Raw genomic sequence first — 23,175 nt, forward strand, 5'->3', positions numbered from 1 at the left:
TACACTGACTGTTGGGACTTCAGAGCAATTAGGATGCTAAAACTTTCCAGGGTAGTGGAAAAAAAGAAAAGCTACTCAATTTGGTAAGAAATTAAGTTTGTCTTGTTGATTTGGCTGTGTCCAGTGCATATTAAGGGTAAAAGTAAGATTATACACGATGGACGAGAATGCCAGAAGTGAACTAATTTGATGCAAACTACTGAGGAGCATTCAGGCCTTAATATTTTTCTTACTCCCAATCTAGGACATGCTGATAGATTTTAAGAGAAAATGTTTTTTTTCTATTACATAATACATACATATATATTGTTCCTTCACAAATAACTGCTTAGGTTGCTTTTATTATTTTTTTTATTTTTGTGTGGGTTGGAGAGAAGATAAATCACCTTTTCCAATTTATTTCTAAACATTTAGCTTTTACTATTTATAGAAGGGCATATTCTGATTTTTCTTAAGCTAGTAGGTTGGACCTCCTGAATATGGAAGTTACTATAAACTCTATCTGAAAAACAGAAAGTCATATTTTGGATCAGAACTATGGCTAATTTTTTCTCTCAGTATCATTCATCTTTTAAAAGCTATAACACTGTTTCTGTGTTTCTATAGTACTTACACTTCCATTACAAATCAAAACGAATCTTTCAAGTTGATCTCATTTCTTTTCAGGGTGCAGGATATCATCTTTTCAGTTTCTGTCACTAATGGAAATCATAAGCATGAGATCTTATCATTCTATTATTTATTAGTATTTCTTAGCTGTGGCTAATAAATTAGTTTAGACCTTGAAAATATTAATTGGGGTTTAGTATTTATGTCATAGCATAAGCATATGGAATGGCTGTTATTTGAATGGAAGTACATGTGAACTCTCTAGTTTACAAATGAAAGTAATCCTCAATCAGTGCCACTGATTGTAAGTAGTGTTTCTGTAAATGCTATTTCATTAATATTTTAATTTTGTTTGGGTTTTGTTAGTTATTGCAAGATATTGTAACTCTTAATTTGAGTATGTGCCTATCGCAATGACTTTTTACCAAATGCTATTTATACCTTATCAGAGAGAATAATTAACATTAGCTAATGTATATAGATGCCAGTACGATTCTAGCAATTGAATTGTACGACTTATGTGACCATATAAAAATCTTGATGAATAGTTTCAGATTTTAAATATCTACCAGGTAAAAACCTTAGATGACAGTGCCTCCCATTTATACTCTCAGTACCATGATATTTACATTCTTGCTCAACACTGATTCACACTTGGGTGTCCTCTTCAATGTGTATGTTCTGCATATTCTGGATATTATAGTTCTCAAGCAGTGGGAAGGTGGAAGAAAGAATAGAAAAGTTAATACAGTCCCAAAAACCTTTTGTTATGATTTAACTTAAGTGTCCACAGACAATATTTGCCTGTGGTGGTATGATACATCCTGAAAACCAAACTGTTAAAATATGTTAATTTTCAGTATTGAAATATTCATGGAGTTAAAGTACAGTGAAATATGCCTGCTTTCTGAGTGAAGAAAAACCTCATTCAAAAGTTTTTAAGAGTGGAGCCTAGTGAGAATGATCACTGTTACCTTAGAGAAAGAGGAAACATCATCTCATCATAGGACCAGGAATTGAATCTTTATCAAAGCTACAGCATTAAAACTAGTCCTTAGAGGAAAGGAGATATATATACTTATTTATTTCTTTTCCTTATCAAACTAACTCATACCTTTTACAGGCATTCAGTGACTTTATCAACAGTCTTAAGGTGGATGTTAAACTATGTGGAGTTAAACAATATAGTAGTGATACCTTGAGTAACTGTTTGGTTTGTTGATAACAATAAGTTAATTCATCATGGCCTTTTTATTATTAAAAGGCAAAAAAAAAAGCAACATATTGTAAAAAATTTATTTATTTTATAAATGAAGAAAGTAACAAAGGCTTGTTTTCCTGTGATGTGTGTTTCTCATACCCGTTTCCCTGGGTATGAATTCTAACTGTTCTCTCTCTTCCTTCATTCCCAACCCCTCGTTCACAAACCCTCCTATACCTGATAACTATTGTCTGGGAGAGCAGTGTGTGCTGCTACACGTGCTAACTGGACACACAGTACAGACAGGCAGAGTAGCTCGAAACAGGTCAAACAGAGAATTTAAGTGAGATATTCATGTTACCACCCCTCTCTCAGTGGAATGAGGAATATTAATTGAGGTCTGCCTTCTTTAATCTCTCTAACTGTATCCATTTAAAACTCTGATTATATTTTTTTTTTGCAATTGACCAGTGTACTCAAAGTTACAGAGGACAAGAGTATACAGCCTTCTAGAAGCCGGATTGGTTTCTTTCCTTAGAATACCAGGCTAAAAATACACCACACATGAAAAGATTTAAAAGCTTTTTTATTCTTTACTGTCCTTTTAAAATGGTGGTAATGATTCTATAATTAGGGTGGAAACAATCTTCCTATCATAAGAATAGAAAGAATGTGATTCCCTGAGACTGTGCCTACTTGCCCAGACATTTGGTGAAACTCAATAGAAGAGGTTTTATATTACATTACTCGATGTAATTGGAGCAGTTTGCTGTTGATGGTACTGCATTTTCTGATGCACTCAGGTTTCTTTGTATCTCTATTAAGGAGTTAGGACTCAGCAACAGAAAAATGCTCACTTAAAGTTCCCAATTGCTAATGAGTACCACTAGTAATCAATCTATTTATCACCCTCGTCTGTAACGTATACTTTTCAACTCAGTATGGATAGTTTATTTCATTAATCTTTCATTACAATTTATCTGTACAATTTTTATACGATTTTCTATTTGGGAGGTTTATTAATTTTCTGTTTAGGAGGTTTTATTATCACAGAATCAGAGATTCACAGGGGTTGGAAGGAACCTCTGGAGATCATCTAGTTCAGCCCCACTGCCAGAGCAGGATCACCTAGAGCAGGTTGCACAGGACAGCATCCAGGCAGGTTTTGAATATCTCCAGAGGAGACTACAACACCTATCTGGGCAGCCTGTCCCAGTGCTCTGTCACCTTCACAGTAAAGAAGTTCCTCTTCATGTTTAGGTGGAACTTCCCATGCTCAATTTTACGCATATTGCCTCTTATCCTGTCACTGGGCCCCACTGAAAAAAGACTGACCCCATCCTTCTGACACCCACCACTCAAGTGTTGCTAAGATCCCCCCCTCAGCCTTCTCTTCTCGAGGCTAAAATGTCCCAAGTCCCTCAGCTTCTCTTCGTATTAACACTCTTCCGTAGTTACTATGAAGAGTACTTTCTTCATAGTTCCACCTTAATTTATTTCTTTTTTTTAGTTAGCTGATACATTTCAGGAATGGTTTTCAATAAATATAGTGGTGTTCTGGAGTTCAGGACTCTCATCTGTGATATGAATACCTTATGTTTTCACAGTATTATAGCACTGGAATAGATGCATTTTGGGGCATGACTTAATCCTCATTTAATCAAAACATTGTTAAGGGTTCTAGAACCACAGGTCATTGTAGATGTTGTAACTGTCAAAGATTTTAGTAACTTGTAGAAAAAATATGCAAGAAAGATAAAAATAACTAGATCAGGGCACTCTCTTGAAACTAGATACCTTAATTACAGTCTCTTCTCAGAGTAGCATATGTAGCATTAAAAACTGGTACAGGTACATCAGAAGTTACTAGGAAAAAAGCATCCCAATACCCCGTAGTTCCATGCTTGGGGCATTCTCCCTTTTGTGCCAGAACCAGCTCTTTTTTTTTGGTAAGGACTTGATGATCCTTATGGGTCCCTTCCAACTCAAGATGTTCTATACACTCTAAATTGGAGGTGACAGTTTAAACTGAATTGAACAGGAATGTGGATGTTACAATGCAAAAAAAAAAAAAAAAAGTGTGATGAATTAGATATAATTTTACTCAAAACCAGCGTAATATCCAAAGGAACCACTTTTATTCTGGTAAGGGTATGCAAACTGAGCATACCTTTGTGCATGCCAGTATGAGTACCTTTCAGTTCCTCCTAAGTAAGAAAAGTCCCTGTTCATTTTCCAGACTCTGCAAATCACAAAGCAAATAAAATTGTCATTAAGTTTTGTGCATTCCCTGTGTAGGTAGTTGTGGATAGTTTGCTAATAAAATATACTCAAGATACTCAGTTGACATATGAGTATCATCATGCTTCCTGCTAAGCTCAAAATCGGGGGGAGGTTAAGATTCTGCTCCCATCAGCACCCTAGCAGATCAGCTGCTGATATGCTGAGGACTGTAAGAGGAAATAATTATGATGAGGAAAATAAAATATACAGTTGGTTATATTTGCTGGAAGATAAAGGGAAAAGTTCTATATTGGTCAGAGGGAATCTTGTAATGCAAAAAAATTTATGAAAACTGTGTTTTGACTAGCTGGATAGAAGATGTCTTCCTATGCAAAAAAAATCCTGTCAGATTCCTGTGAACCATAGAAAAACTTAGATCAATCTTCTGTGTAACTCCAAGTGTAGTAGAATAAAGTATGTATGTAATAATGAAAAAATGTATCTAGCTGAATCTATAATCACATAAATATATAGGACAGGAAGGCTAACAAGCTGTTAAAGTGATCTTTTAAAGTCTAATGATCTTATTCAGAAACAAATAGAGAAAATTACAACTCAAACAGTTGGACCACATATGTCAGTTAATGATGACACTGCTGAAAAGAATCTGTGTGTCAGACTTCTTTTTAAAGTAAAAAAAAAAGCAAAAAAAAAGATCCAAACCCCCTGTCACTACTTTTCAGTCTAAAACTAATCAGCTTACTGAAAAGAGAGGGAGATCTGTAGTATTTGAAGACATTTTTGATAACATGACAGAAATAATGGATCACAAAAACAATACTAAGATTTTTTAAAGGGTTTTGACATTGAGTAAGAATATTGATCTAGCTCTACTTCACCACATACTTGAGACTTTATGATGTCCAAATAGTTATCTACTATCTGCATTTAAAAAAATTATAGCAAAACTCACAGTTAGAGACTTCTGAAGAAAATTCAGCCATTTCAGCAAAAGGAGGCTTCAGAAAAGAACTCAAGGCAAAGAGTGATTTAACCGATTTAAAGCCATTTCTTAAGTCACAGCACACATAAATGGAGGAACTGTTAAAGCATGGGAACTTATGATTCTCCTGGTTTTGACTGGGATAGATGTAATATTCTTTCTAGTAGGTGGCGTAGTGCTCTGTTTTGGGTTTGGGATGAGAATCATGTTAATACAGGGATGTTTTTAGTTGTTGCCAACCAGTCAGTGACTTCAGCTTCTCATGCTGCCCTGCCAATGAGAAGGTGGGGGGCACTCAGGAAGCTGGGAGGGACACAGCCAGGGGTGCTGAGCCAAACTGGCCAAAGGGATATTCCACATCATGCTCCATATGTAACCAGGATGTTGACTGAGAGGTGGTTTGTCTTGAGAACTAGCTAAGCATTGACTCTGGGTCGTGAGCAACTGTGCCGTGCTTCACTTGTTTTGTATTTTTATTTCTGTTATTAATACAATTATTATTGCTAGTACTATTATTATTACTACTACTATTGTCTTCCTTGTCTGTCCTATTAAATCGTCTTTACCTCAACCCACAGGTTTTAATTTTTCTTTTTTTTCTGATTCTCTCCCCCATTCCCCTGGGGGGGGGAGGGCAAGGGGAGAGGGTAGTGAGTTAATGGCTGTAGAGTTGTTTTAGCTTCTGGCCAGGTTAAACGACAATAGTGACTAATGAAAAACATGTCTGTCCCTCCACAGTCACAACCTAGCCACTGTCAGTATCTCTGAAGACATATTCTGAGAGACCTCTTTTTCGCTTGTATCCCACTATTTTCATTTCTATTATGAGGCAAAATTGAGTCTTTTTCTTCAAGAAAAATTTTTCTTCTCCCAGGGGGATTTATTTGTTTTTGCCCATATGCAAAGCAGACAAATAGCGATTGTTAAAACATTTTCAGCAGTATACAATTTGAATTAAGCATCTATTCTTTTCCTACTAGAGCTCCTCTTGTGAGGGGTTGATTTGAATTTAACATCAAAGCAAGCCATTGATCTGTTGTCCTTGCAAAAAAGGCAGATATCTTAGCAGGTTAATACATACCTTCATCAGCAACATTAGCACTGAGAGAAAGGAAAAAAAAACCTGCCCAACCATAGAATAGATATTCCATCATGTCCTAAATTCTAAGCTCAATGCCAGCAACCTTTTTTACTACTCCCTTGTCTCAATAATATCTTACACGATCATGTGTAATAGATTTGAATGTGAAAGAACTAAGGCAATTAGATTAGTGTAAAAATATTCACATAGATTAAACTTTACACCTCAAACTGCATCTTAACAAGCTGCATGTACATGCCTAGAAGAAAGGAATAAAAGTGAAGGATTCGTGTCTGTAGGGTTTCTGTGTTTGTTTCCAATTATAATGAAGAAATAAATAAAATTAATTGCTATACTGACTTTCAGTTAAGTAGATAAAGATAAGACAAGAAGCATGAAGATAACTCAAGTATTATATGGGTTACATTTTAACAGATAGAGGCAGAACCCCTCCTATGTAGAGAACGTATAGACAGACTTGAGAGTGCTGATTCTTCCAAGGTTTCAAGATTGTCCTAAAAGCCTTAGAACAGCCCACTAAGTCAGTGGAGAACCCCACTCAGATGTACAAATAGGCTTTTCAGACATGCTTTCCAATACACCGTTTTTTTGAAAGTTGGTTAAACTACAAGTGAATGTGGTGACACCATTGACTATGGTCTCTGGTCTCTATATTGTCACTGTCAGTTTAGTGTCTGTTTCAGGTGTACTATGCAAAAGGCACAGATGGTCAAGTGGCAAATGGCTGACTGAGTGCTGGTTGAAAGTCTTTTTGACAGTGGAATCAATGTCACAGTGATTTCTTCTGTGATTGACAATAATGCTCATAAAAATATGATCACATACTAATCTTACTGTGGATTGGGACTATAAGCATATATTGATTTCAGTGGAAAGCATCAGATGCTTTTTGTCAGTCATGTTCTTTTCAATTATGTTAAAGGAGAAGTGGTTTTTTTCCAACATAGTATATTATTCATAAAGTAATTTGAGGAGAGAAACGTAATGTATGAACAGATTGGATTTTGGGGAATCTTAAAAATTCATTTTTTCTAATAAAAACTGGGTTTTTTTCAAGTTTATTACAAAAATGCAAGATTAGTGTGTTGAAATGATTCAGTACGGGACCAAGCAAATACCAAAATGAGTGTAAAAGAGATTGTATAGATCGAACTTGAAGGGCAGGCAGAACTCTGGCAGTTAAAATAACAAGAAGCAGTACGGCTGTATTATGCCCTTGATTTTGTCATCTTTGCTACATATCTTCTGTTTGAATCAGAATAATAAGTTAGGATGTTAGGTGTATTCCAGCATGGACCTTCATACACATGTGCATGATGGAAGCACAAAATAGACTGAGAATAACTCTCCTAATATATTACAATTTTATCAACTTTAATTTATTTTGAAATAAACACAGATATGCCATGAGAAATGTATAGGCACATTGTAAGGAACTAAAGAGATCAAAAATCATTAAAATTGTAATTAAATTATATATATGTTTTTCAAAAAATTAAAGCCACATGTTTAATTTTGTTCCTTAGCCAACAACATTCTTATAACTTGCAGAATGTGGAACTGCAACATATTGATTTGGCATACAAAGACACATATGCAGCCATAAATAATGTTGTGGTTATTTCAACTTGAGGGAGGAGTCCAGGCCCGTAAGAGAGCATTATCAAAGGAAAAAAGCTGATGCTGAGGATATAACTTTTTATATATTTCAGGGATTTTCTTCATTCAGACTGACTGTTGTCTGAAAGGACTCCAGTTCATTCGCTTATAGGCTGATTCATTATGTGAACTGTGAGTGGGTGCCTCTTCAGAAGCACACTTGTCATGCCAGCTGAAACATGAATGCAAATGTACTCACAGTAAATTTTTGTTTTTCTATACGTTAGACTGCAGATGGAAGAATGTCCAGAATCAGGGAAAATTTAGGATGCTCCCAGATTTAGTGTTATTGATGCACCAGAAAGCCTTGTGAAACTAATAAAGTAAGAAAAAAAGAATGTGGACTGAAAGAAGGAGAAAAATCTATTAGTAGTTGTCATTCTTCTCCCTTTGCATTAAAGGAAATTGCTTGGCAAGCATCAGGAGAGAAATCTAAATTATATGAAATGCTTCCACTGTACTCCAACAGAGAATAAGGGAAGGAGGACCTTCTGAGAACAAAGTGCTGTAGACCAGTTTGTAGCATAGGCACATCTGCCTTATCGAAACAGCTTATCTTTTCCCCAATCAAAAATAGCATTTCTGAGGTGATGAAATAGAGTGATTCTGTATGCAGTTTATGACTTACTTTCAGTAGTGTCTCAGGGCAGTAATGAGATACAATATCTTTGTACAAAATCACATGTCTGATTTTTCTTTCAAGTTCTGGTGCTTCAGAAGCATTTGTAATGTTTGCTGACCTTCTATCAGTAGTTTCATTTTGGGGTCTTAAAATTGATTTCTCTCATTTTGACTTTTGAAGCTATGAGATGGGCTTTGATCTGTTGTCCAGATTTGTGCAATAGCCCCAGAAGCAGCTTTTAAACATTAGATCTGGCACTATTTAAAGCATATCAAGAGTGTCACATGTTAAGAAAGATCTCCCTGTTTCTTTGTGGACATAAAAAGGTTTTGTCTGATACATGTTGATGGATCATGTTCTTTTGATATAGAATGCTTGTGATGTTGATATTAAATAAAAGGAATTAATGTGGAACTCAAGAGTACCTATTGGGACATCTTACTGTGCCTCTCCTGTCATTTGAAGTTTCTCATTCAATTTTTGGTATGTCTGCATAGCAAAATCAAAACATGATTGTAGAATGTGTTAACCACCTATGTTAGTTTAATCAAATTAGGATCAGTAAATGAAGACAGATCAGTACAGGCTTTGTTACTTACTGTCAGAGTAGACACTCTTGGGGATGCCCAGTGCAGATTCTGCTTGTTGACACTTGCTACGATTTGTTTCCTAGCCCATGCTATGACTTTTACATATATTTACTAGAAATTTTGTGGATATGTCACCAAATACTATTATCATGCTATTATTTTGGTGTGTTGGTAAGTAACTGCCAAAACCTTGATGTTTTCTAATACATGATTGCTGTGCTTGTCTTTATGATGGGCTTGTCTGTGTTACAAGTGTTGAAGTATGTGCATGCTGACTGCAGAAACACAAACAGGGGATTATGGCTTTTAAACCTAGGCTGAGTTCTGCCAGTGCCTGGGCAGCCATGACCAGATGTCTATCACTCTGTATGGATAAACCTTGCTGTTTATGTTTCTAGTCAAGCTTTGTATGTGAACATGACATAGTTCTAGGTATATTATTTGGTCTTTACTCCTTCTAGCTTGAGTATTTCTTCATTGTATGGTGTCATTTATTCGACTTATTTATATGTCTTGCTTTTTACTTTAGGTCTATGTTAAGTTTAGCAGCAGCTTCTGTCTCCAGTACACAAGGAAATTAATTGTGATCTTTCTTATGTGGAAATCAGTGGATTGCCTGTTGGACAAAGCTTCACCAGCCAAGTAGATTGTTGGTTTAACACCAGTACAAGTGAGACAAAAACCCACAAACATTTCCTTGATGCCATCACCTTAACACCTCTGCCCTGAGACAGTAGCATGCATTAGTAGACTCCATTGTGTGGATACAACACAATTTTATAGATATACATTTTTCTGTTTAAATACAAAGAAAGAAGATTTATGTTTTTATTTCAGAAAATTTCACTCTGCAAGATGATAATGTGGCATATTTTCAAGGAAGACATATTTTTGTGTAAGACAATTGGTCTTATAATATTTATCCCTATAGCTTCAAACATGCATTTAATGAAATATTTTTGTGAAGGAAAAACACAATAAGACCTGCTTAAGTTCCAGTTTTCCTGTAAGGAACTTGGCAGACAAATAGCTGGAGGTTTTTTCATGCTTCTCAGTTGTCATCTAAATCTGGGTTAATCAAATAAATGTAGTTCTTTAACCACTACATTTGATTACAATGTCACTGTTTTTTCTTCTTTCTTTCTTTTTTAATGGCAGTCATTATATAACAACAGTATAATCTCAGTCTATTCTACTTTTAGGAAGCAAAAACATTGGTCTCAATATATTTATTCCCTACAATGTATGATCACATCTTTTATTTTCCACACAGCACTTGTACAATTACTGACTTCTGATTCAAACAAAAAAAAAAAACTCTATGTCTGTATAGGCAGATGAAAAACTTCATGATCAATTAATTCCTCAAAATTTATCACTACTTCTCAAAAAAACAGTCACTTTTCTTTTCCTGTCCCACTCCATGCTGCTCCCTCCCTTGTGCCAGCATAAATGTTTACTCATCTTTGAAGTAAACCACTTTAAGGATCAAATACTTAACAAATGAACCTAGGAAAACAAACAAACAAAACCACAAAACAAAACAAAGCAAAACCATCCTTTTTACAATACATTATTGTAGCTTCCAGGTGATTATGTGGAAAAGACCACTTATCTCCATATCAGTGTCAATTTTTGTCTGACCTAAACTGCTCATATAAGTAGTGTTAGTTTTCATCAAAATCACCAGTACTCCTGTGCAGGCATGTTTAGGTCCCTGAGGATGCATACAGTTTGATACCCAGTCAGAAAATTTGCAAAATTTAGTCTTCAGATAATTAATTGCTGTTTAAATCTGGATATGAATAATTTTTCTTAGTCATTTTTTCTAATGTGTCATCACTGAAAAGTCTTGAGAATGCAACTTGATACAATAGCTTCAAATGACCATGAGTCAATGAAAGAAATGTGGTCTTTCTCTTTTTTATTTTTTACTTAATGGCTCCTATTTTTCTCTTGTCACATAGTTCAATGGCATAGAATTAAATTGGTTTTGCAATCATCAAAATCTTCAACTTCTCTTTGGCATTTAACAAACCTCAGAAGCTGCTTATTGCTTCATACATTTTGCCATTAGAAATATTAGCCTTCAATTAAATGGATCTCTAATCTTAATATTTCTAGTTATGCTGCAATGAAATATTTTTGTTAGATTGAGGGAGATATTTGTTACTGTTTTTCCAATAAACTGAATACTTTCAGTGTGACTTTTTAGTAACTATAATGTAAAGTGTAAAATGAATCTCATTATCACAAGGAAAAGCATTATGTACTTTCTTCTTGTATATTTTACTTAGCAGCCTAAAATCATGTAGAAGCCTCAGCTGATGTGGACTGCTGGAGATCATGTGGTCCACTCGTCTGTTGAAAGCTGGGTCTTAGATTTGTTTTTTCAGGTCCCTGCTAATCCAAATCTTAAACATTCTCAAGCAGATTCCACTACTTCTCTGGGCAACCAATTCCAGTGTTTAATTTTTCTGCTGATAAAGAACTCTTTTCTTGTGTCCAGTCAATTTCTCTTGAAAAGATTTGCATCTGTTACCTTTTGTCCTGTGCATCCTTCCTAAAAGAATGCCTTCATATTTTCTATATCTATTAAGAGACTGGAAAACTGTGATTAGATCTTCCTCTGAGCCTTCCCTTCTCTGGGCTGAACACATTCAGTTTCTTGAATCTTCTGTAAAAATCTCAGGCAGACTGCTAAGATACATGGCTAAAGTGACCCGAAGAGTGATTTGCTTAAGAGAACAGTGTTAGGAATACCAAATACGATAGTGATGGTCTCCCTAGTAATGAAGATAGCAATGAAAGGGAATTATTTGCAAAAGGTAAACAGTATTAGCTCAATGTAGCCACTCTAGCTATAATCTAGTCTCATAATCTAGCCACTCTAGTCTCATAATCTACTTTTATCAGATGCAAACAAAAAGAACAAGTTACCTCCATATAATAAACTTAAAGCAGAACAACAGGACTCTTCAGTCATGCAAGGTACCGTTTTTAAAACGCAGGGACAGTTCCACAGTTTTCCTGATTGGTTCCAAGCAGATCTTTCTTGTTCTAGGCAGGCTCATTCCTGTCAAGATCTGCTTTGGAGTCTGTTGGTATTCCTGGCCTGTAGCAGACCAAATTGCCAAGAAAAACATCTTTAAAACAGAGAAAAACTACTTCAAGCTACTTCTCTAGTTATACACACTACTTTCCTAGTTGTACAGTACAAGAACTATGAGATGTGTAAGATGGGTAAAAATCTCCATATTGAAATGGAAGCAATAACGACATGTAATGTTGAAATGAGAGATATGATACTAGATGAAAGTTATTAATGGAACTTCTTAAGAAGCGGTTTTAGGGACAGCTTTATTTAATATTTCCATTAGTGACCTTGACCAAAAAAAAAATATAATTGTATAATGAAATTTATAGTTGACATAATATTTGGAGTTTTTATTAAAAAAGATGAAGATCACCGTGTCACACAGATGGAAGTGGAAGCCCTTGAGAACTAGTGTAATAGAAACTGAATTAAATATAATAGTACAAAGTACAAGATATTGCACTTAAAAGTAATGACAAGAAATTCTGTTATTAACATAGAACTTATCAACTGGAAAAGATAGTTGCTGTGACAGTTAATCAAAGGGTAATTATGAGATGCCAGTGTGATACGGCCATGAGACACTAAATGTAATGGTAGATCTACCAGACAGAATGTACCATGTAAAAAAGGATAATAGTCATTGGAATGGTTTTAAATTGAGAGGTTGATTTAGATTGGATATTAGGAAAAAAATCTTCAATACAAGGGTGGTGAGGCCCTGGAACAGGTTGCCCAGGGAAGTGATGGATGACCCCTCCCTGGAAGTGCTCAAGGCCAGGTTGCATGAGGCCTTGGTCTGGTGAGAGGTTTCCCTGCACATGACAGGGGGGTTGGAACTTGATGATCTTTAAAGTTCCTTCCAACCCTAACTATTCTGTGATACTATGATTCTGTTTCTGATCACTGGTAATATGGATTTAGTAAACCTTAATGGATTTATTTTTCATCAGTTTCTCTACTCACAGCTTGAATGTACAGGAACTTTTAAGATTCCCAACACTGATATTTGCCAAGGAGTTCTATAAATCCACCACTTGCTGCACAAATACATAACTACTTTTGTTTGTTCCAAACTTGTGACTTACCAGAATTTTTTGATGCACTGTACTTTCTGAAGGAGACAATGGAAAATCTGTTCTTATTCATCCTCTCCATGAAGTCATGATTTTTTTTGGTCTTTATTCTTCCTTAGTCATCATTTTCCTAGTTTATTCTTTTCTTGTGAAAGTCATTCCACACCCTCTAGTCATTATCGTCCTCTGAACCTTTTTTAATTCTACCATATCCTTTCTGAAGTGGCAGATCAGAGCAGGCATACTATTTAAGATGTGGTTTCTTCACCACTAAAGTAAGGATAATGTACAACAGCTCTTCAACAGACAGGGGACAAAGAGATTTGTAATCAATTTTTGAAAGACTCTGTGTATAAATAGAGGATTATTAGAAAAATAATATAGGAATGGATTTGATAACCAAGATCCTTCTAGTGCTTCCAGTTTCTTTGTTCTTGAATGAAGAATAGGAAGAAGTCAAATTAACACAAATAGAATGTCTAGAAATTTTTTTAAAGTTTATAGCAAACGTACCATTATGAGTTGGGAAGAAGAAAATGTTTGGTCTCAGATAAGATTCTAATTCCTGTCATCAAGACAGCATACCATTTATCAATAATTTATGTTAAAAATAAATAGAACATTGACCCCTAATATTTTAGAAGTAATGTTTTCAAGGACGTGTGAAGGTCCTGTGTGTGAAAGGTAAATGAAAGGAATGTAGATGCTTTTCTAGTGCCCTAAACTGAGCAGTGACTCATAGACATGCCTAAAAAGCTCCCCCCCAAAAAAGAAAAGTGAGTACTTACACCAGTGTCACAGAACAAAGTGTACATCTGCTGAACAGTAAGTATAGATTTATTTACGTTGGTTAGAAATGTTTTTCTTAAGAGTATTACTCTCAACTGCTGCAGATGTGTTTACTAAGCAAAGTTACAGCTATGCATATCAAATCTGTTTTCACTAGAGGTGATCTAACTGTGACAGCAATATGCAACAATAGGTCACAGTTCAATAGCCCTAGTTTAAACAATTTGTAGTAAATTACAGTGTAGTCATATCACTAGTGGACCCTTCTACCTCAGTCAGTGGAAAATGGTGTCAGAATACCTTGGAGGAAAAAAAATGCCAAACTATATTTTGGATCTGTATTTAGCACAGATAAATTGCAGATTGACACAAATGAAGCAAAGGATCTTACATGTTTGCATTCTGTTCACTGGAAAGCTGAATGTCTGTACTGCTAGAAACTAATGTAAGGGTCATTGAAGACATAAAAGCAAATAGAGCAATACAAAATACTGGGTATGATTTATGATCCTTGAAGCTCTCAACTTTTTTTTTTTTTGAAAATGACCCTTTCTTGTAAAAGGTAGCAAGTCATAAAGGCATTTTTTGAAAAAAGAGATGCACAAAGAATTGTAGGAAGTTCTTATCCCTGATGTATGGCTGTAAAAATAAAATATTTTTTTTAAAAAAAAAGTTTATTAGGGAAGAATCGTTGTCAAGGACGTTTGAGATTAGTTTAGCTCTCTTAGTCTTTGTACTATTTGAGATTAGCTTGTTTAATTAGCTTAAACAATAGATTTCTTTTAAGTACTTGAAATTCTGTTATCTTAGTGTCAATTGTTAGTTGATGTTACTACTGTTTGGCTGAGAAAAAAGTTCCAACATGAGCATTTTGGAATTGGACTGTCATTCATACACTCAGGTGATGCAATTTACTGACCAGCAACAACTCAGATAAGGCACAAAGCAGAGATGAATCAAATTTCTCCCACCAAGGCAACACAGAGAGCAGAGGTCTGAGAGCAAATGCCTTCATTTCTTCCAGTGCTTCAGCTATCAATAGTGAAAGGGTGGAAGTCATGTGGAAACCAGACACATAGCATTTGAGGAAAGGATATGGTGAAGCAGATTAGGTACTGGCCAGAGAAGGGCAATGGAAAGTGAGGACAGTTATGTTAGATCGAAACCAAGTCAAGTGAATTCTATAAATATAAAGAAAAAGATTTTGCAAGGGGAAATGATTAATTATCAAACAGCTTCTAATAGATAGTGTGAATATGTTCTTGGTGGTTTAGTCTTGCTTAAAAATGCTGTGATAATGGAAATAGCTACTTTGAAATATAAACAGTTTTTAGGGGACAATCTGAAAATAGTAACAAAAAAGCAGTTAAAACCTATAGATCATTGCTAAAGTGTACTTTCAAAGAAGTGAAGCATAGCATGTAAAGAAGAAAGCAAACTATAATTTGGGAGATCAATGTTACTCTTCTTATCTGTTTCTATTTTGAGCTGTATAAATTGGGCTTTTTCTAAAAGTACATTATCACTGAACTGTTTTCTTTGGGTACTGTTTGGTTTTGTTTTTGTAAGGTAAGAGGTCCCCCGCTTGCAGGAGCATTTAAAGAAAGACCAACAAAGCCCACAACATTTCGCAAGTTTTACGAGCGAGGAGACTTCCCGATCGCCCTTAAGCATGATACTAAAGGAAACAAAATCGCGTGGAAGGTAAGTCATGGCACAGCTGTGACAGCCAGCTGAGCTCATTGAAGTGACATCTCTCATTGTCAAACAAAGTTGGCTTATAAGTACATAAACTGAAATAATTTCTTAGCAAATAGAAAATGGTGGGGAAGCCATTAGAGAAAGGCCCCTGAGTCAGCTGTCTACCTTGGCTAACAATTAAATTATATGCTGCAAAAAGGAAGATGACAGAGTTGCTTTGCCTTAGAGAATTGTCTCCTGCCCAATTCATCTCTATTTTTATGAGGACCTGGCAATGCAGCCTGTTCCAGGCAGTCCATCAAATGATGGAAGTGGCTGGATACAGTGAGCAGCAGCCATTTATCTCCCCCAAATTTCACCTTCCTGCAGGACACTTCCAAATAGAAGCTTTAATTACCTAAATGGATAGGTCAAGATTGCCTGCTCCCTGAAAATGCAGAGCAGAATACAAACGAAGGCAGATTCTCATTCCACAGCTGTACTCTCAGTCTACAGCATATGTCAGACAGCGTAATCGCTGTCATACGTGCCCCTGTTAGAGGCTGACCTCCACTGCTGAAACCATTACAGCTCCGACATTTCTCTGACAAAAGGTTAATTGGCTTCAAAATAAATGTATTGCCTAATGACTCCATTCTAATGCTGCTGTGTTTCTTTCTAAAAGGCTCGGTGATGTTATTTGTAAAACTTGCCAATCTTCTAAGTAACTACCGCAGACTTTTAAATTTAATTTGAAAAATGAATGCTGATCTTTAACCTGCTCCTACTATTTAATTATTTTGGTTATCAGGAATTACTTTATTGTTTTGTGTTATTTATTGGACTAGAATAAGTTTTTGCTGGAAGCAGTCATAGTTACAGAAAATGAACGTGATGTGCATGAGCAAAATACATCAGAATTGTAGAATGTTTTAAAGTGTTCATGTCAAGAACATGATACCAATTTTAAATGTATAGCTATGTTAATTCAACACAAAAAAAGGAGTGATTTTGCAGTCTTTTAGCTGATTCTACTCCTAATGAAGCCAACAGGATTAGACCTATGGTGTAGTAAGTGGCACTATGTAATTTATTAGTAACTAGATTTAAGGTAGATTTTTGTTTGTTGAAATATAAAAGAGAGATTTATGCTACGATTCTGTTGCCCATAGCCATGTTGAATCAGTATAAGGAACAGTTAGTAATCCTTGCAGCAAAGGGAATCTCTGTCCAACAAGACTTTACCCATGTTCATAATGAGATTCCCGTACAACTAGTCTTTAGGCAGTTCTAGAAATGCCCTTTCTCAACTAAGACTCACAGGCTTATAACATAAGTCTGCACTGTAATCTTTCACCACCAGGTAAGACCCAATGGTAATTTGTAAGCAACTGCAAAAATCTGCAGAATTTAGTTTTTATCTTCAGACATTAAAACTTCTAATTTCCCAAAATCAGACTGAGAGGTACAATTTACTACATTTTAATCACTATTTGGTGCATATATCTCCATTGTAAGGACTAGCATTCCACTAGATGATACTAGTGACTACTTAATTGACTTTAGCACATGAGGAAATTGAATGAATCCACGTCAGGGGAAGTTCAGATGGGACATGAGAAAAAGGTTCTTCACTCAGAGGGTGGGTGGTCAGTCACTAAAACAGACTCCCCAGGGAAGTAGCCACAGCACCAAGTCCATCAGAGTTCAAGGAGTGTCTTGATGACCCTCTTAGTCATATGATTTAGTTTTAGGTGGTCCTGTGAAGAGCACAGAGTTGAACTCAATGATCCTTCGGGGTCCCATCCAACTTGAGATATTCTATGATTCTTTGACTCTATGACATCTTGCTAACTTGCTATCTACCAGCCTTCCAACCAACACTTCCAAAGTGTTTGCTCCTTGTGTCTGACAGTTTGAAGTGTTGAAAACACTACTTGTGACTGTCTTAAGTCACATTAACAGAGTCTCTAGTCAAAGATCCAGCATGTATTTTTTTAACAGAATTTGCAGTCTTACAGACCTAATGTCTCCCTAGGGTCCACCTACCACAGCAAAATATTGGCATGTAGCTAGTGCAATGTAGGATCGAGATGCCATGCAACAGTTGCTTTTGCTATTGCTGTTAATCTTTTCTTTCAAAACCAATTACCACTACTTCAGCATGCATGCAAGAAGGCAGCATAGTAGTGGACTATTTTATTCTTACATGAGCGCATGGCCAGGTCCAACCTTATTTCCCTTATTCCATGTCATTTGACTCTAGTCACAAATCAATCCAGACTGAGTTCTGGGGCAGGCACTCAAGAAAACAGTATTGAGGTAGTAGAATTACTTGAAGCTGTTGTTTAATTTGGCATGCAACCATCATTGATTATTGTGCAGTTTAAGTAGATGAAGCAGGCAAATAGCTCTCTAGTTCAAACTTTGCGTTAGAGGCAGCTCACTACTGCAAAAGGGTGAGAAAAGCATTCATCATTAGGCAATATTTAAAAGTGCAGATAAAGTAAGGTCTGTATTTTTCACTACTTTAAGGAAATGCAAATAGTCAAAATATCCAACATACATCTAATGTCTAACTTGCTTCAGTTCATCATATTTGTTCATAAATCTGATTAAGTAATCTTTTTTAGAAATATATTTATTCAATAATGCTTAAATCCATGAATATGAAAAAATATTTTAATAATGGAATGTGTCTAAGCAAAATTTCTATAAAATCTTAGCTAAATAATATTTATTAGCGTGAATCATGATTCTTGTGGAACGATGAAAGGAAATAAATTATAACAGTGATATTTTAATCCTGCTGTAATTGCACAATATCAATGTTTTATTGTGAGAGTTTTTTGCTCTGCTTAGATGTAATGTGTGTCACGGTTCATTTCATTCTTGTTAGTTTGTCTACCAAGTGGTGCATGAGAGAATATACAGAGGGGTCTCAGAAATATGATTTGTTCTGACAAAAAAAATTACTACAGGATTTTGTTCTTTCCTATGAAATACAGTCTTTTTTTCCTTTGTTTTATTAATTCCTGGGGGGCGAGGGTGGGGAGTAAAACAAAACAACCTGTAATTGTCAGAAATTAAATAGTTTTTAAAAACCTGCTGAAAAAAAAAGGTTAAAAGGTTAAAAACATTTACTGTATTGGAATTAATTTTCAGCTAGCTCAAAAGGATCTGAAATATTGTAATATCCATGAATTGTGTTAATAGGTACAAAAAATATGCAGAAATGGCCCTTCATTATGCATATCCCTAATTTTAAGCCAATGATTAATTTTTCATAAGACCTGGCTACATATAAATAAGCTTGTAGACCTAGGTAAGATAGACGGTTCAGGAACTAATCAGAACTATTTCTGAATAACTGCATGTGTTGAATCTTTAATTCTGAAGTAATAGTACTTTGTTGTTGCTGTTTAGCTTAATTATTTGCAAAATTCACTACATTTAGAAAGGGGCATTCTTATTCCAAAACTAATCCTAAACAAAGACAAAATTAAACTGTGCAGATAAGCCATTGTGTTTACCTTGGTGCCTTTTGTTAAAAAAGGGACTAAAGCAAATTAGATCTCACTACAAGATCATTGTGGTAAGATGTGTCTGCTATGTGAATTCTCAGTCTAAGTCTTTAAGTTTAGAAAGTCTTTGAATACACCTGTAATACTGCCATTCTGGTTGGTAATTTTTACTATTAGTACAAATTCAAATTAACCTTTTTCAACCTAATTGAAGAAAACAGATTGACGGGTTAGATAGACTTACAGCATATAAATCATTACATATAAGAACACAGAAAGTATGTAATAAGGAATGTAAAAAGCTGTGATAATACCAAACTAAAATAGTCTGATGCTAGAGGTTGTAATCAGAAAGATGACATGGCTGTTGTGATGTTCCTAATCTTTGTTTTAAAAACTGAAGAAAAGTCCTTTTGGTGTTTTTAAAAGGTGAATTCAGAAAATGACTTGTTAATTATGTCTGTGAAAAGAAATTCACCATCTTTGTAGCTCATTATAAAAATTTTTGGGTTTGGTTACATCTAAAGCAAAAGAATCCATATAAAATTATTTCCAGAGTTTTCATCCCCATTCAAGTCAGTGAATTCCTTGCTAAAGTACATACATTCAATGTAATATTTTAATATCTAATTAAAATCTTCTGTTTGTTTTCATGCTCCCTTAGTGGTCATACATAGGACTCTATAGATCGATATTAGTGCCTTAAAATGGCTGCAAATATATAATAATCATATATTTTAATAATGCAATAGCTTTTGAGATCTAAATAACTTATTTGGTTGAATTATTCAGCAAATGTTCAAGAGCCTTTCCAAATTTTAAATGTTTGGTTTTATCCCCTAATAGAGAATGACTAACTGTATGGTTTGAAAATATGTTTCTGATGTGTATCAAGCATAAATGTTTGGAACATAACTTGTTAATTTCTAAGTGAATAATAGTGGAAAGTGATTGTTTCAGAAAAAAATAATGTATTAAAATATTTGTAAGCCCTTTGACTGCTTATGTGGGACCCTGCAGTTCTCTTTTAGCCTACGTATATAACAATTTAATTCAAAATGTAGTAATATATTCTTTTGCACAATCTCATACCAAACTACGAATAATAAAAGCTCACAGTCCAGGTCTGAAAAAGACTTCCATTTTTAAGTATACATTACTGAATTAAAAAAGGTCAGAATGCAATTAAACCTTTGACTAAGGAAGTTGATAAAAGTGAGGAAGTATTTCTGAATTATTAAGAGTCTGTTTGAAATGCAGTCTCTCTGTAGCATACAGAAAGTCATCAGAATGTTTGAAAAATTATTTTTTTAGGGAGTGGGGTTAATTAGGGGGAAATAAAGCTTCTATTCTTCAGAAGAATTTTAACAATTTACAATATACTGAAACCAAATTCAAAAACTGAAACTTCAAAATGAACGTGATTTCCATATTTGGGGGGTTATCATTTTTTCCAGAATACTGATGTTCACTTAGGATGTGATTATTGCCATTTTAATTTCTCTTCATACTCTTTTTTGTACATAGCTCATTTTTTTTTTAGGGGCTAGTAGCAAATTACTTCTTGGTGATAGAATCTAAAGACACTGGTAGAAAAAAGAGTTCCACACTTAACATCATGAATTTGAGTTGTGTGTACACTTTCTCCTTCTGCAGACTATTGAAGGTTGCTTTTGGTAATAGGGACTGATAATAATTTGAACATGCTACTGAAGTACAATTTTTATTAGCATCACTCATTCATTTGGATTTATCAGGTTGTTGTACATTAGTTTATATGAAATTCTGAACTGCTATAATTAATCTAGTACCTATATGCAGCACCAAGATTTTTTTGTTTGTTTTGGATTTGTTTTTTTGTTGTTTTATTGTTGTTGGGTTTATCTTGGGCTTTGTTTTGGAGTTTTCTCCATGAAACAGCTGGGTTTAAAATTTTGTTTTCTTTTTCCTGTTTCTTTGAGGGATATATTTTTGGAAGGGAGACAAGTTTTCACTTTCAGAGCCCTCAATGTCTCAGTATTTTTCATTTTTGTGGCATTTTCTTGCCATTAAAGTACATCCACAAACATTGTTATGTATTCCCTATGTAGTATTAAGTAAACTTATGTAACCCCTCCCAAAGTTCAAATCCCAAAACAAATTAAAAATAGTTGGAGGGAGCTCATTAACCTTACAGAATGACCCTGTTATTATGCTAACATCTTGCAATTTATAGATAAATTATAGATGTAATTCTAGAAGTTGAGAGATTTTAATAGCTTATTACCATCAAGTCGCAAGGTGCGACTTTCCTTCACCTTTTCTGCTCCCTAAATCACACTTGCCACTGGCGCTGATGCTTATCAGAGCCCTCTGTGAGTAAATTTATCTCACTAACTGGGGACGGAAAAATGATGGACGTGTTTTTCTTGATTAACAACATGTTTGCAGTCCTGTGAACTTTGATTACAAAAGGGTCCATGAGTGCTAAAGTTGTGTATTGGTGAAGGAGAGAGAAACAGTAGTGAAGTACTGGAATGGGAGGGAGTTGAAGGATCTAGACCTTTTTTTTTTTTCCCAACAGCAATCAACTGCTAGATTAGTTTAACAGCCTCAGAAAGCAAGAAAAAACTGCCTAAATCCTTCTTTTGGATTTATTTTCATAGAGGGTTTTTTTTTCCTGCTTCCATTCTTTCCTAAACTATACTTAATATGTTATTAATAAAAGATTTTGAGAGGACACTGTCATCTTAAGGAAAATTTGTAAATCCCCTACAACTATTGTCATGCAAAATGAAAGCTTTCTGCAAGATTGTATACAAAGAGGAGTGGCCATGTGTCATGCTTAGGCACAGTGGGTACATCACAGAGTGGTGTGGGTTTCTATTTTATTTAATGTCTTCATTAATGTTTTAAAAAATGGTTCAGTTTTCTTCTGCAATAGACTTCTGTTTATCTTCTCCAGAGGGCTTAATTTTTTCAGTCATTTCTGTGATCTTTTTTAAGCCTTTTCCCAATGCTATTGTGTTGGTATAACAGAAAATTGCTGTGTGGATTCAAGAAAAGACAACTGAAACCCAGAGTTTCTTAAGCCAGAAATAATACATAATAATTGAAAGAGATTAAGAAATATGATTTAAGGTAAAGAAATGCAGTCTCTGAGAAACAAATTTTAAATGCTGCCCCTGGGAAAAAAACCCCCACAGATATATTAACAGGGTTAGTAAAAAGGAATAGTTTACAAAAATAATTTTATTTTTTAAAAGATAATAAACTCAGTTTTCTGTGGAGACAGTAATACAGTAAATTTAAAGGTGGAGTAGTAGCAAGAAAGGTTTGAATTAAAAATATAGCAATAGCTTTTATGAATCATGTTAAATCAGAAATTATTAGTAATCTTAATGAAGCAAGCACAAGCAAATCCTGTTCATAAACAGTTGTGCCTAGACAAATGCCATTCATTATTCTTTGTGACTATGATATCAGTGGCCAACTAACGACAATCAAAAGTACCATCTTCACTGATGTGCATGTGACTTTCTCATAGAGGTTGATAAAAACTGCAATCACAAGTGTGTTCTAGCGCCCGTTTTTAAATATGTAGTATTAAAAAATAGATACATCTTTATGACCTGATTTTAATTTAAATGAAAAATCCTTTAAATCCCTTAAGCATTATTGTGTATGTACTACATTTATACCTACTCTATGACCTGAAATCATGCAGAATAGCTACAGAATAAATGCAATATCTTTTATAGCAAATAAACCAACAAAATTCCTATTGACTGGATTAGAACGGAATCTTTATTGCCATAGATAAATATGCATTATCTTGTCCCTTTTTCTCCCTGTGATATTATAAATTTTCCTACTGATCTATTATGTTTTTAATCCTTGATAATGCTCACAGGAATCCATTTCTGACCAGCTATAAATTATAATGTCCTGGGTTGTCAAAATTATAGGTTATCATCTGCTATCAAAGATAGACTTAAATCCCTCTCTTACATCTAAGTGT

At 34.8% G+C, this 23,175-nt stretch overlaps 1 protein-coding gene across 1 annotated transcript in view; it reads left to right on the plus strand.

The window, feature by feature from the left end:
- Positions 1-23,175, plus strand: part of PACRG (parkin coregulated) — a gene marked incomplete at both ends in the record, with an annotated part of 224,442 nt that overhangs the window by 37,157 nt on the left and 164,110 nt on the right. The window contains one exon of the mRNA XM_084261054.1: positions 15,541-15,675. Coding sequence (XP_084117180.1) covers positions 15,541-15,675 — 135 coding nt within the window. The remainder of the gene's footprint in view (positions 1-15,540; positions 15,676-23,175) is intronic.

This window comes from Gallinula chloropus, assembly GCF_964237585.1.
Source record: "Gallinula chloropus genome assembly, chromosome: 3".
NCBI classification, from domain to species: domain Eukaryota; kingdom Metazoa; phylum Chordata; class Aves; order Gruiformes; family Rallidae; genus Gallinula; species Gallinula chloropus.